Here is a 14906-nt window from a genome sequence, read left to right as displayed (position 1 = left end):
CCCCCAGAACCCAGCCTTGCAAAACTACAACAACTGGTGAAAAGACAAGGGGTTTTTTTAGAGCAGAAAAGGAAAAGAAAAATACACAAGCAACCAGACAGTCCAAACTTGTAGTGCTTCTCAAAGCTACATTACTCAAACTTTCCCTCCCAAGGAACATACTTCGGTGACGAGGTCTTTCCTGTTTTCACATGGGCTGTTGCCCACACTCCCTGTTGTGTATTTCTCTAGGATGACAGCTGAACAGTATCACCCCCACACTGCAGAGACTGAAGTTCCCTGGGGATGTGCATGCATTTGGTTTCCCTGAGACAAGACTGCACCTACACGATGACATACAAAGTCCTCCTCACTTTAGGAAAAGACTGAAGGCCACCAGCTTATTTGTCTGTGCTGTTAACCAAGCAGGTGACCCATTCTACTGACTTTTGCTTAACTTGCATTTAACATGCACAAGAAACACTATCTTTCCTGTGCTAATGGGGCTGAGGCCAAAAAAGAATACCATTACATATTTTGCATATATTGACACAAACTGCTTGTTTCGTATACCACCCACAGTTCTCTCTCCTTAATGATAAAGATTGTATTGCTTTGAACTAGATTTGAAGAGAGGCAGTCTCTCATTAGACCAAATGTTATGACTGTAAAACACACACCAGCTTTCAGACACACAAGCCTACAACACTGCAGGAGCAGTAAGTGGTGTAACAATAATGCACAATTCTCCAGTCAAAAGGACTGTAGATCCATACAATATATTTATTTTTCTAAGTCTTAAACTCCCCCTTCATTCAGTAGATGCTACTCAGTGGTCTATATTTTAACTATGATGCTGATACATTTCTACTGTATGAGCTTCATCATGGTGCATGATGGAGGAAAAGAAGCACGACTATATGAAAGTAGGACAAGACTCAGCTATTACTCATGGCTTTAATAATGCAGATATTTCTGTACATATATGTATAATAAACATCGTTTGGTTGGTTGAGGTGCTCATTTGTGTAAATGCTGACAGGATATCTTTACTAGCCAATGAGAGAAAAGAAGAAAATCTTAGATCTGAGTTTGGTAAGGAAGGTAGTTGCCTATATAAGGAGGAGCAGCAATCTATATACAAGGAACCCAGAGTGCTTTCAGTTCCCCATTCTCTTCTGAAATGTTGTGACAGGATTTGAGCAGCCTGAGGTTTGCGCCAGACAGCTGGTGGCTGCCTAACCCGTAATACTCTGTTCCTGATCTCCTGTTTCCTCTAAGCATATATGTATTTCCTCTGAGTGTGTGTGTGTGTATATATATATATATATATAACTCTCCTCATAGCTCACCTAGAAAGTCCTCCAGAAGAAAAAAACCCTTCTCTTGTGTCAGCGCTACATTTGACATTTTTTGGATGTGTTCCTTGACCTGGGCCTGGGCAGCTGCTCCATTCCTTGTGACAAAGGGCAGTAGCTGCGGCCGCATCTTTCTCTGTGCTCCAAGGCAGCTGAAGCTACTGGGCTGGAAGAAAACTCCTTCCTTTCTCCTCCACAGGCAGGCAAAGCGCCAGTTCCCTCGTAGAGCCTTCAGTGACGGGGCAGTCCCCACGTCAAGCAGTGCTGCTCTGCGTCGGCTGTGCTGGCACAAAGAAGGTCACAGGCCAAGTGTGAGTCACGGCTTAAAATAGAGGCACACGAGGGAATTTCAGACTGCAGCACAAAACGCTGTCCAGGCAAATAAAACTCCTTTGACTGAAAAAGCAGGTATCTAAACACATGTCTCACTAAGGCCAGACTGAAACCACAGTGAGGCATTCTGAAATAGCAGTGCAGGGCTAATGTAATACTCAAATTTGTGTGCCTTGCTTTTTGGCTCCAAATACAGGGTTATTTTCAATGGGCATTGCTGTTAAAAGCAAACAGCAGCCTGGAAGTGGTAAAAAATTATCTGTTTGTGCTCTGTTCCTGTTCAAACAACAGGGGAGAGTTCTGGGTAACGCCTGTGACAGGGAAGGCGACAGAGTGTTCACATCAGAGGGCCTGACTAATGCCGGGTGAAGATGGTGAGATCTAAGGGCTGAGCCAGACCAGCAGCCTGCGACGAGTGGAAGGGAAGTCGGCAAGGTGTCCAAGGGAAAGTGTGTAAAGGAAAGGTGTGCTGAAGGGTAATAACTAATATGAAGATCAGGAGGGAACAAGGGAAACCAGCAGAGACAAGTAAGAGCAGAGACGGGATGGGGGGGAGGGGAAAGAAAGCGTTCAGTCTACAGGAGTTTATTGGCGAGTGTCATTGCCGTGCTGCGTGGGCTTTGAAACACAATCCAATGAGATAGACTGTGCCCACACTTGTCTTCCACTTGCAATCCTTTTAATACCGTCGCTGTTCTGGTGAGTCATGGGCGCCAGCTTCCATAGGGAAGGTGGGAGAGATGCCTTCACCCACCCTGGGGGTGGCTGGAGCACAAACCAGTGAGTCACCATCCCCTCAGCTCCGGTGCAGCACAGCCCCATCCCGCGCTATGAAGCGTTACCTTCCCTCTGAATAAGTTTTAGATGGCACAGCTTCCCCAGGTGTGGCCAAGGGAACACCAGAGGGGTGAGTGGCCCTTCTCCCCTCAGGACTCCCAGCTGTGGCCTCACTTCACTGTTGCGGCAGGGCCGGCGAAAGGTGGGAGGCATAAGCCTTTCCCTTCAGCACAGAAATAAAACCCCTTGCTCTTTCCTTGGTTTGTGTCTGCGGAACAGCAGCCGCTTCCCCGTAAAACTTAGCCCGTCTCCTCAGGAGGCATTGCACAACCGCCACGGAGGAACACGCTTTGTTACACAGGGGCTGCGCACTGGGTGCTGTTGCGAGACGGGGGCTGGGAGCGTACTGTCCCCCTGCGAGGCTGGGCTTTGCGCTCTGGGGATGGGGGGTTTTCAGGTTTCTTTATTTACAGTTCACTTCACAGGTGTATGCGGGGCTGAAACGCAACGAAGTCACACAGAACGCACCGTGGCGAGACCTAAACTCCGCAACTCCCGGTACCAGCACGACGCTGAAGGTTGAAACAGCAACACTTGGAAGCCCGAGTGCTCTCACCCCGCCCAGCGAGCTCGCAGGGCGACGGGAAGGAAAGACGAACCGGGGACGGAGCGCTGCGTGGTGCGGTGTGGCAGGACAGGAGCTGCCCCGGGCAGATACCAGCTCGGGCGGGGATGGGGGGCTCAGGGAGGGCTACGTTCCCAGCCTTCCCCTTTGCCCCCCAGCCCTGCCTTCCGTTCCCCCCCCTCCCCCCCGATAACCGCATTGAGCAACCCCATCCGGGCCCTTCTGCCGCGGGCTGCGCCTGGTTCGACATCACGTGGCGGTGCGAGGAGGGGGGGGGGAAGGAGCAGGGCAGGGAAGTGCGACCCGGGATATTTGGCGTGGTAGCGGTGCGGGGATGCTGTGCCGCTTTTGTAAATCTCCTCTGGTCAGCTTCAGCAGGGAGTGTCCGTGGCTAGCGAAGTTACCGCTGAGCCTTCCCGCCTGGAGGAAAAAACCCCTCTTGTCACTCACCCCCCCACCCGGCAACCAGAGCACTTGGTACGCGCCGCCAGAGCACGCATGCGCAGCGCGGGCAGGGCGGTGCCTGTGTGACTCAGGCGCTGCCATTTTGAGTGGTCGGTGCTGACCGCGCAGCTTCTCTCTCCGCTCGCCCCCGTGCTGAGGCACAGGCGCAGACAGAGGCGCTGCCGCTCGCTCCTGCCGTCGTCTTCGAGAAGGTCCCGGGGCCTCCTGGGCGAAGAGAGGCTCTCCTCAGCCTTTTCGTCTTTCTCCCGGCCGTCCCGGTCCTACGCCGCCTCTCCGGGATCTCTATGCCTGCCGCCCTCCGTAGGAGCCAGTAGCGCAGGGACCCGTCGCCGTCTCCTCCTCCTTCCGCTGCCGCCGCTGGCTCTTCCTCCTTCTCCTCTTCCTCTCTCCGCCACCATTTCCCAACTCCCCGGCACCGGGGCGCTGAGCTAGACTATGGGGACCAGGTTGGGGCTGAGCAGCGGCAGAGCGGGCGGCCCGGTCACCGTGTCCACTGCGGCAGGGATGGGGGGGCTGCGCGGCTTCGTGGCTTTATCTTGACATGGCTCCTCTCCGTGCTGCTAGCAGCGCCGCCGCCTCCACTGCTCCTCCTGCGCCCGCCGGCTGCGGGTAGCGAGCGGGCCACGGTCTCGGTCTCTTGTCTGAGTCTCTCTCAGTCTCTTGCTTAAGTCGGGGGAAAAGTTTTGGAAGGGGTTCCTTTTTTGATTTTATTTTCCTTTTTTTTTTTGTTACGAGAAGAGAGGGAAATACATTTTCCCCCTCTTCTTAACTTGGTCCGACAGATTGCTAACCTAAAAACTTTTAACTCCGACTAATCAAAACACCTGAGGGGGGAAAATGTCTGGAGAGAGGAAGAAAATAACTTGATAATTGGGATTTTGCTTTTTAGGGGGGAGGGTGTTTCGAAGATCTAGCATTGCAATCTAGACTTGCAATCACAACTCGCAAAATTTTTTTTTGGCGCTGAAAACCTGTTTTGCGAGAAAAGCAGGAGCAGAACCCTCCATGTTTTCCCAGTCGTGACCATGAAGTGAGAGGGGAGACGCCGTGCTACTGTGGGTGTCCCGCCGCCCCGGGCACAGGCCGCCCGCTGCAGCCTCTGCCGCCTCCTGTATAGAGAGAGGCCTAAGGAGAAGCGAAAAGCATTGGCCATGCACAGCCTCGGCTAACCGTGCTCGCTGTGGAGCCCAGCAGCGGCAGAGAGAGAAGGATCCCCGGGGGATCAGCAGCCCAGGGAGAGTGTGAGGTGTTAGGGGATGTAGGGCTCTCTTGCTGGTAAGGAGCCCGGGTTTAGGGCGCTGGTTTGGGTTTTAGTCTCTAGGTGAGATAATACTGCCCCTTGGACCCCTGCCCGCACCTCGTCTATGGCCATCATGATCCCTCTTCTCTTTGGCAGCAGTAGCCTCAGGGCAATGATGTGCCTGATGATGAGCAGGATGAAGTTAGAAATGACTCCGCTGTGTTTTCTCTTTGCTCCCCTGCAAACCAGCACTGTGTTGTCTGTAGTCGATTTTGTTGTTGGCAGAGAAATCTTGTATCTCCCAGGATGTGCACTCCTCCTTTGCACCCTTTTCTCTGCTCTCCACCAAGTCTAAGAATTCTAAAGAAAAAAAAGACGGGCAACATAGCAGTAGTGGAAAGCTGAGAATAATAATCTGTAGAGTCATGAATCTGGCTGGGGTAAAACGCAATTTGTAATTTCAGCTGCTTTTCTTTTTTTTTATAAGCAGAGCAAAAATACCCCCCCATGGATTGGGCTTGTGCCGGTTGCTTTTTATTGTACACATAAATTGTGATACAATTTGGGTTTTGTTTTTTTTTTTTGTTTTTGTTTTTTCTTCATTCCTACCCACTTATTCCTGTGGCTAAACTGTTCAGATTTTTTTTTCCTTCAAAATTTTTCGGGGTTGTTTTTTTTTTTTTCATGATTTTATTGTAAAGCCACTTGTCCAGCCATGGCTGGACAACTGCTTACTTTGTTTCTTGACCCCTCCAATACGACATTCTCATAAAATACTGCCTGAGGTGTGGTTTTGGGTTACATTCGCGTTTTATCTGTTCAGTCGTATTAGCAGGAATAAAGCGACTTGTTTCTGTTGTACTCGAGTCTTACGAGAAGGTGCCCATAGTTTAGCGACAGTTTCCAAAGGCTTTAGTACCACCTTTATTACAAAATGGGGGACCCAAACTCCCGGAAGAAACAAGCTCTGAACAGACTTCGTGCTCAGCTTAGAAAGAAAAAAGAATCTTTAGCTGACCAGTTTGACTTCAAGATGTACATTGCCTTTGTGTTCAAAGACAAGGTAACGTGGGTCTGATGTCTTTCTGTCTTAATGTGTTGTCTGTTGCAGTGCATGTTAAGCATGCGGCGCGAAATCTTTGCTGCCTGTTTGCGCCTCGGGCTTTTCCTTAATAGAGTCCATCGACTTTTTGACCAGGTTTTATTACTAGCTGCCGTAATACTTACTTGGATTCTGTTCTGGTGTTTTGACTTCTCATGTTTGTAGTTCTGTAATGCCTCGCTAAAGGATTACTGGGTAACTTCTGCATGGGGTAAATGGTTTGTGGAATACTGCAATTCGTTAAGCCTAATTGGGGTCCGAATTGTGTAATTGTTGGCTGTTGAGAAGGGAAACCTGGCTGGGGTCGTTGCTTAAGTCACTGTGTTTATCTGGTTAAAGCAGAAAGGAAAACCTGGCAGTTGAAGGGAGGAGTGGCAGAACGTGATAATGGAATGGCCCAGGCACACAGCCCTGAGTGGAACTCCTGCTCCCATTTTGAAGGGAAATTTGCTTGGCTGCTGCGTCAGCTGCTGCTGGATGCTGTGTGCCTGAGCCAGGGCTGGGAGCCTGGTGGTATTTCTAAAGCTAACTTTTACCCAGAATTATGGGATAGTTTCTGTCCGAAGAAGTGGGTGCTTATAGGAAGCGAATGTGCTGAACACAAAGGGTGAGGAAGTGAAGATAGCAGCAAATGGCAGCAGAGTCCATGATGCAGGAAATGCATGTAGATGGGAACTGAAACTGTATAAACCCCTCAACTGTACAGCATGTTTTAATGAAGACTCTTCTTTGAATTGTTTTAATTGAAAAGTTTCCTTAAAATTCTTCTCAGTTTTAACTTTTTGTTCATCAGCTCTAGTGCAAATAGAGATAGATGTAGTGGGATGTAATTTCTAGGTACTGTCCCACAGTGGTAAAGAGAAATAGGAATGTTTAAGTGCTGGTAGCAGGTTTCCTTGGATGGTGATTTTAATGGTTTTAGTTGGAGCACTCATGCGACTTGCTGATTGCTTTGTGGAAACCTGTTGCAAATGCCTGTTCTAAATCCTAGAAAACTTGCTAATATCACAGACAACTTTGCTTAAAGTAGGAGTACAGTTTGGTCAGCAAATAGTTGCCTGCTATCTGTGTTCTTGGCTGGAGAGTGGAGGGTTCACAGAATCACAGAAGGCTTTGATAGAATATGCTTTGTCTGTCGTGGTTCTTAAACAGGTCAAGACTTCTCATGAGCTACAAGAAAGCTCTTAGAAGCAAACACACAAGTGATTTCTACATACAGCAAAAACTGCTCTTCCAGATTCCCCATAATGTTTTGGCCTTGCTTGAGAGATACTGAAATAGTTGTAGTGAGCATAAAAGTTACTTAGCAAATTAAACACTCTTTTGGCAAGGTTATGACTTGTAGCTGGCTTCAGTTTCCATCTTGATCACTCACTGTTACCCAGTGTGGTGTTGCAAGACTTGAGTTGTCATAAAAGGTCAGCTTTAAGGTACTGCAAAAAGAAAAAAATGTTACTTGATTTGCAGAGAGAAGTTTGCAGAGGGCTGTTGGTCAGCCCAAGGACAGGTATTGTATGTACTGAAAGGGGCATTTCACTTGACCTTTAGATACAGCTTTAATGCTTGCAAGGCTGGCATGTAAGTGCATCTTTGGAGACCACAAACTTGTTCAAGTTTCTGTTTAAAAAAAACATTGGTTTGATTCTATTTAATCCATAAAGCATGTCATTTTTACTGTGGCCTGTGTTAAAGTTCTAACTGTGGTGTGTTATACATGAATGCTAGCAGAAAACAAACAATTCTGCAATCAGCTGTTACCTATAACTGCCTGGAAGGGATTGTAATTTTAATGGAACCTGTGCTTTTTTTTGTTTGTTTTTAGAAGAAAAAGTCAGCGCTTTTTGAAGTGTCTGAAGTGATACCAGTCATGACCAATAACTATGAAGAAAATATCCTGAAAGGTGTGCGGGATTCCAGCTATTCTTTGGAAAGTTCCTTAGAGCTTCTGCAGAAGGATGTAGTACAGCTCCACGCACCCCGCTACCAGTCTATGCGCAGGGTAAAGTCACTCTCTGCACTTGCTGAAATTTGGTTGGTTTGTTTTCAACACCTGTGTGTCTCTTCAAATGTTAAGACTAATCCTGCTGGATCTTTTCCCCTCAGCTCTTCTGCATGAGGATTCTGAGAGCATGTGTTTATGGGGCCTAGTTTGAAGGGTAGCAACATACGTACTGTGGAATTCTGGTTTTGTAATGCTCAAGCTTTACCTTTCATCTGCCTCATTTCAGTATGATGTGTTACTGCCATCCTTGCCCTTTAGTAGGCACGTGTTAAATTCTTGCAGCAGCTCTTGCTGTCCAACTAAGTGGTTCTTTGTGAACATTGGAAGATTGTCCTTGCTAATGTTTTCTTAAAGTTGGAATATGTATTAATAGGATACTGATACTAAAACTCAGTGGAAGGTGAGGAGGACTTTAGTTGTGCTCAGAGTAAGATAAATTGAGAATCACACAAATGTGGTAATAAGTGCAACCTTTTAATTATGTGCCTGTATAGATAAGGTGCTTATCTGTATCTTTGTCTAATGGAGGGAATGAAAGTATAAAACTTCTGACTGCTTGCAGGATGTGATCGGCTGTACCCAGGAGATGGACTTCATTCTTTGGCCTCGTAATGATATTGAGAAGATAGTCTGTCTCCTGTTTTCTCGGTGGAAGGGATCTGATGAACCCTTTAGGCCTGTTCAGGTATTTATTGTGGGGGTTAACTTCATTAACTTAGAGCTGGAGGGAAGAATAAGTGCTCTCTGTGTTTAACCAATCAGGTGTGTGACTTCTGAGGATGTGAGAGAGTATGCTGTCTGTTTCTTTTTATAAAGCAGCTGGTGTTTGGAATGCTAGATTGTTTCCTGTCTTCATGCACTGTTACAGTAGCACTTCCCAACCATATCTGATCAGATTTTGTTATGCAATAATAGTAAGTTAATGGAAGAGATGTGCTGTATTGTTGATGCACGGGGATGTTTTCAGACAGAAGCAGCTAAATCTGGTGCAGTTAATGTTGTGCCTTTGAATTGTTGATACATGATTGCAATGACTAAAGTCTCTGTTGGCAGAATGAAACTAAGGAATTCTTCAAACCTTGCCAAGACTTATGTGTCATCGTTGCTGTGGTCCCCAATTTCAGCTTTTCATAGATAATAAAAGGAAAGAAACAAGTTGGTTGTAAAGCTGCATGTTGAAGGAAATGAATTGGTCAAATGTGAGAGGTTTAGCTTAATATTTAATTCCCCCCTCTCATACAATGCAGGCCAAGTTTGAGTTTCATCACGGTGACTATGAAAAACAGTTTCTGCATGTTCTGAGCCGAAAGGACAAGACTGGAATTGTTGTCAACAACCCTAACCAGTCAGTGTTTCTCTTCATTGACAGACAGCACTTGCAGGTAAGCTGCTTTTGTCCCTCTTTAATGAGTGTGTGTTTATCATAACGCTTGTTTTCTTCTTGGGGACATCAGTGATCTTACTGTGAAAGTCCTCAAGTAGAGAGATGGATCGTGCATTCATGCTTGCATTTCAGTGGAAGCTTATGCTGTAAGTAGGGTTCATGTGTGCAGAAACGAGTCGCAGGGCATGGATGTGTTCACATAGAATTAATGTTCCTCTCAAAATAAGTTCTAAAACAGACTTAACTGTGGTTTGGAAAAATAAAAACATTGGCTTAATTTGGGTGACAAGACAGAAATAATTCAAGTGAAGAATAAACAGAATAGTGCAAATATTTTAGGCATTGGGGGTTGCAGATGATAATTTTGAGTCCAGGAAGTTTATTGGGATGAAATAGGGGCCTTTAAATGTCTCTGTTCCTCTACAACCGGCAACGTGCTCATAGTCAGGCTGGATCTGCTTGGGGTCTGCCTTTTAGTCTTGAGTTAACTTTTGTGGTTAACCGCTTTTCTTTGGGTTTTCTTTGCCTCCAGACTCCAAAAAACAAAGCTACAATCTTCAAGTTATGCAGCATCTGCCTGTACCTGCCACAGGAGCAGCTCACTCACTGGACGGTTGGTACCGTAGAGGATCACCTCCGTCCTTACATGCCAGAGTAAGGCACTGGCCAGCAAAATGGGGAAGATCACAGAATGCAGCAGTGGATTTTCACTTTCCTCACCACTTTATTCTTTCAGAATTTAGAAGAAAATGGACTCATGTTCAGAACACTATACATTGTGAAACTTGATCATCCTGGATTTTTTTTATCATTTGTATCTCAGAACTTTACAATTTTTTTTAGATGTTTTCTGCATGGACCTTGTGAAAGAGAGGATGCTCTGCACACTTATGCACTGCATCAGCATCTTATAAAATGTGAAATGAAGGGACTGTACACTGAAACAAATGTATCCGAAAGCACAAGGTGATCATTTGTGGTGGTGTTCCCATTTGTGCTGGTCATGCCCCCTAACATCGATAATGTTAACCATCAATATTGGGAGGGTGAGAAGTGAATGTAACAGGTATAAAAGCCTTACAGCTTTGCTGTTAATGATTGTATCAGAGAGCACTATCATTCATTTTAATGAACAGAAAAGTGGCTATTACAATAGGAAGTAAATGTGGGAAAGAAATCTTTTTTTTTTAAAAAAAAAAAAGCATCTCATTTAATGTGTAGGCATTTTTTGCCTCTTGTTTTGCTGGGCCATGTCTGTTTACTGGCACTTTGGTTTTGGATCTCTTTCCCCACGTTGCTGTATTAACTGTATGAAAGTATTCTTTTGAGTTGGGTACGTTTATACAGATGAGGCAGACCTGGAGTCTGAAGTAGCTAAAGCAGCTAAAAATAAAGTAAAATAATAGCTGCAGAAACAATGTTGGTGGAGGATTATTTTTTTTCTTGAGAGTTGAGACTCGTGAACTTGCAGGTGAACTGTGCAGGAAATACTGGTTTCTAAAACATTTCTTACAGAAAACCCATTGAGGTTTTTTCTTTTGGAATAGACATTATAAACCAATGTAAAATAGTGTTTGGAGTGTCAAAGTTGGTTCTGACAGAACATTTTAAGATTGTGCAATGACAAAAGGAAGACTACTGTATTGTTTTGATGATAAAGAAGGCTCTGCTTAAGGGTTGGGTACTTTACTGGAGTAAAACTGCATAAGCCTGCTCCCTTTAGATAAACCTAGTGCTTACCTGTTTAAAACTTGTATTTAGCTTTTGTTTGGAATTGGAAAAAATTGGAACTTAAATAAATTAGGTGAAAGATAACTGGCTTTATGGAAATCCTCTGAATCAGATATTAAGTGTTGTATATCTTGAGTGTCACTCACTGCAAACACTGCAAATGTGCAGACTGCAAAATGGTATTAACAAAAATTAGTAGCAAAGGTGTCCTTACATGCCTGGGCAGTGTGGTTGTTTTGAAAAGCAGCTGTTGGGAACAATCAAGTTCCTGGCATACTGTTGTATTGGTATGTGGGTATTTTTAGTTCTTTGGTCATAAGGTCCTACAGGTTAAAGTGGAGCCCCCTAGAAAAAAAACACCTGAGAGGTGAAACTTCATATTAATTAATGGCTTGCATTACAGAGAAGTATCTCAAAAATGCTACTTTGCAGAAGGCTAAGGCTTTATTTATATCCACCACACCAGCTAATACTACTTAGTTTCCCAGCTTTTTTAGTTCTGCCTCTTTGAATAGCCTGTAGGTATAATAGCATGTGTCCTCATGAAGCTGGAGGGAGGTTTTGTAGGGTCTTCAACATTCAAGTTTGCTGAGTTCTTGAATTTTCTTGCCTAAATGGGATATCTGTTTTCTAGTTTGTCATTTTGGACATCGTCTCACAGTAGTGAGATTATGGCCATAGTTACCGTGGCTAACACAGCAAATGACTTAGTAGTTCTAGCATCAGGAATTTTGGCTTTCTTCATTCTGGCTTCTTTTAAAAGAAGTCTCAAGGTGTTGGCCTGAGTGGCTGCATACAGGGCTTTTCAACTGTCAGCAATGGTATGATCCTGAACTTGTAATTCTCCATCTTGCAGGAAGCATCCTGTGCAGTTTAATCACTTTCTTAGTTTGTATGGAGTGTGTGATGGCTGATCCCAGAGTAAAATAATACTGTCCTTTCCTGGGAGATCACAGGGGTGTAACACTAATTTGGTGAATTGTGGCCTGTTCTACCCAGCTAATGAGTGTTAGGCTTTTTGCTGTGCCATGGGGTTGAGTTGATAGCCATCTACACTGTGTCAGCTGTGGAAAAAAGATAAAAGGGAACTCGTGCTTCAGAGCATGAGAACCTCTGGGAGTGAGTGTAGGGGAGATTGTTCTTGGAACATTTAGTATTTTTGAAAGGTGTCTCTCCACTCCAACAAGAATTAGTTTTGAGGGAGAAGATTAAACTTAAGAGTGAGGCAACTTCAGCTGAGCTCCTGGTTCAATCACAGAATATTCTTCCACAGAATGCCCTTCAGAAGTGAGTGGAAGCGGTTCACAGTATCTAGCTTTCGGGCCTTTTTGGTTTCAGTGTAGTGGCTTCTTGGCTTTTAACTTCCACAGTGTAGGCTTTTTCTCACAAAGCTAATGTTCACAAAGCACAGTTTGACTGTGTAAACCTAATCAGTTTGTTCAGTGGAGCAGCAGTTTGTACATACCAGGAAGGGCTCTTTTACTACACTTAGTTTTAAAATTACTTTTTGAGACCTGATGGCAAGTGCCATGAGGCCCTGCTCCTTGCACTTACTCTTCAGCTCTTGAGCTCTATGGGCTTCCTCCCCTGCCCACTGCTCCTGCTGTTGTGACAATGCTGCATTTCTTAAAGCTGTGTGTGCTGTCATTAGATTACTTGCATGTAAGTTTGCTTTTCTCAAAGTAGATCTGGATCTCAGAGGAGTTGATCAGTGAGAATGGTCACATCAGGGCTTTTTGCTGCTTAAGTGTGAGAGAACTCTAATGGCCTGTTACAGGGCTAATTTAAGATGACATTAAGGTTCCTGCCACTGGCGTGGTGGCAGTTAAAGTAAAGAATTACTGGGCTAAAGTTGCATCCAATAAGCAGATAGACGTGTGGTGTGAGTTTACTTAATTGCTGTTTTCTTTTGTTAGCCTGGGAAAGCTTCTCCTATTTTCCCTTTTGCATTTATTGGAGCAGCAAATTCAGGAGCTGTATAAACCTGCAGATTCCTGAACAGCTTTCTGCAATGAAGTAAAGAGGTAAAGGGCTTTTAATAGTGTGTTACAACAGGAAAAAAAGCATTTAGCATGCATGTTTGAAGGGTGGTGCTAGCCTGAGTGGTGTTTATTCTGTAATGCCTTTAAGTCTACTTTGTTTTTAGTAATGTCTCAGACCATAAGGCTAATGTTATTTCTTGTCCCGTTGTATCACTAGCACACAGAAAGGGTGTCTCTGTGTGTGTTTGCCTTTGCACCTGCATTAACTGATGCTGTGATAGTGTTGTGAGAGCAAGGCCTCGGTGGCTTGTAGGTGTCTTCCATACCTGAATGGCTGCTTCCACTTTGCTGCAGGTGTTGAGTATGACCGAGTTCCAAGGTCCAGCTGCAGAGTCGCCTTAGCTCCTTCCCTGCTCTGGGACACAGGGGCTGGGTCTTTGTATTACTTTGGTGCTTCAGTCTACCTGGTGGTGCAGTAGAGATGGGTGCTCTGCTGCCAGGGATGTAAAGAAGGAAAGCACAGCTCTGTCTACAGTGGTTGGTAGTGTCACTTTCTGATCTCTTGCCCTGCAGCTGGGGGCTCGCTGGGCTGACTGCATGGCTCCAATGCTCTACAGGCTAACTGCAGCAAGCTAAGTGATGAGCTTAACTTCCCTTTTGCATGCCTGACTGAAATGCTTTTTAGAGCTGAAGATATCTATGACCTAGTTCTGCTTGGAGAAGATTTACATATGGAAAGATCCCTTCATTTAAGCACGATTATTGTATGCTACAGCACTTCTACAAGCTGCTGTTCTGGACTCCTGAAGAGCTACTGTTTTTAAGCCAAAGAAATCAAAGATCTAGAAACTTACTGTGGTGGTAGAGCCCTGGGTGCTATTTTGGGAAACAAAAGTAGAGTAGGGCTTGTTTGTGGGTGTGTTCTTTTTTCTGGAGGATAGCCCATGTGTTTGGTTAGAGCTTGCAGGTAGCCAAGAACTGTATATGCTGCGAAGTCCCAAACCGTGGCAGCTTGCGTCCAGTGGATCTGGTAAGAGCAGCTGCCCAGTGGTAATAGAATCATGAAGGTGTTAATGGGCATTGTGTTGTCACTGAACTCTTGAGCAAAATAGAAATCCAAGTGCTTTTTCCTTTGTTCCTGTGGACAGTGAGGTAAGGTGCTGGATAAATGGCTGCTGCAGACAGAGAAGTCTAAAATAGGTAGAGATAAAATGCACTGGCAGTGGCTCGGAGCCAGGCAATGAAGCTGAATAGAACTGAATGGCTGTTCAGAACAGTTACTTAACAGCCCAATTCTGCCCACCCCTGTTCTCTACTGGGCGCTGATGCTTGCCAGTCTGAGAATTGTAAACCCACTAGCCCCCCCCAATTCAGTTGTTGGTAACCTGCGTGAAGCAGCTCAGGTGGCTGAACCGTAAAGGGTAACAAGGAGCCCTGGTAGTTCGAAGCCTTCAGCAATTACCTTCCCCTCTCCCTGCTTTGTCACTGGCAAGTTGCTTCTTCCCCAGAGTTGGAATCCCAAATGACCAAATTCCTCCTTGCAGCGCCTTAGTCTGTTCAGTGTTTGCTGTGATGAGTACCAGACTTGGTTTTAAACTCCAGTGGGGAATGATTTTGTTCCAATTCCTCATTTTCTCAAGGGATCTGTAACGTGTAGTTCCACACACACACCACCACCACCCCCCCCCCCCGACTGCAGGGTGCAGGTCCCTGGGTGTCAGTCTGAACACACCTGTGTGGTAGCAGTGAGGTGAAAGCGGCACAGATCGCTTGGCTGCCAACGTATTGGGTGAAGGGGAAGCCTGCAGTTGACTTCACTGAGAGACAGACTGCTCTGTGACATGTCGCATACCCCTCTGTGAGAAGTGTGGCCCTCATAAGGACAGACCTGTAGCCATCAAGGGGTACAGTGTGTAGGTGTTTGGTAT

The 14906-nt window shown here is 45.5% G+C and overlaps 1 protein-coding gene across 1 annotated transcript; it reads left to right on the top strand.

The window, feature by feature from the left end:
• The first annotated feature begins 4120 nt into the window (after positions 1–4120).
• Positions 4121–11080, top strand: LOC311188518 (uncharacterized protein C6orf62 homolog). Its single transcript, XM_084259966.1, has 5 exons — positions 4121–5840; positions 7702–7878; positions 8444–8566; positions 9129–9263; positions 9798–11080. The coding sequence occupies exons 1-5, from the start codon at positions 5712–5714 to the stop codon at positions 9921–9923; spliced, it is 690 nt and encodes a 229-aa protein (XP_084116092.1). The 5' UTR covers positions 4121–5711; the 3' UTR covers positions 9924–11080.
• The last annotated feature ends 3826 nt before the right edge of the window (positions 11081–14906 follow it).

The sequence above is a fragment of the Gallinula chloropus genome, assembly GCF_964237585.1.
Source record: "Gallinula chloropus genome assembly, chromosome: 2".
In the NCBI taxonomy this organism is placed as follows: Eukaryota; Metazoa; Chordata; class Aves; order Gruiformes; family Rallidae; genus Gallinula; species Gallinula chloropus.
This window is presented reverse-complemented; position numbering and strand designations above follow the sequence as displayed.

Bases quoted from the DNA above. Each gene is read 5' to 3' on its own strand.
- LOC311188518 (XM_084259966.1), top strand. From the start codon at position 5,712: ATGGGGGACCCAAACTCCCGGAAGAAACAAGCTCTGAACAGACTTCGT. The intron at 5,841-7,701 runs GTAACGTGGGTC...GTTTGTTTTTAG, and splicing joins CCTTTGTGTTCAAAGACAAG to AAGAAAAAGTCAGCGCTTTT. The intron at 7,879-8,443 runs GTAAAGTCACTC...GACTGCTTGCAG, and splicing joins GCTACCAGTCTATGCGCAGG to GATGTGATCGGCTGTACCCA.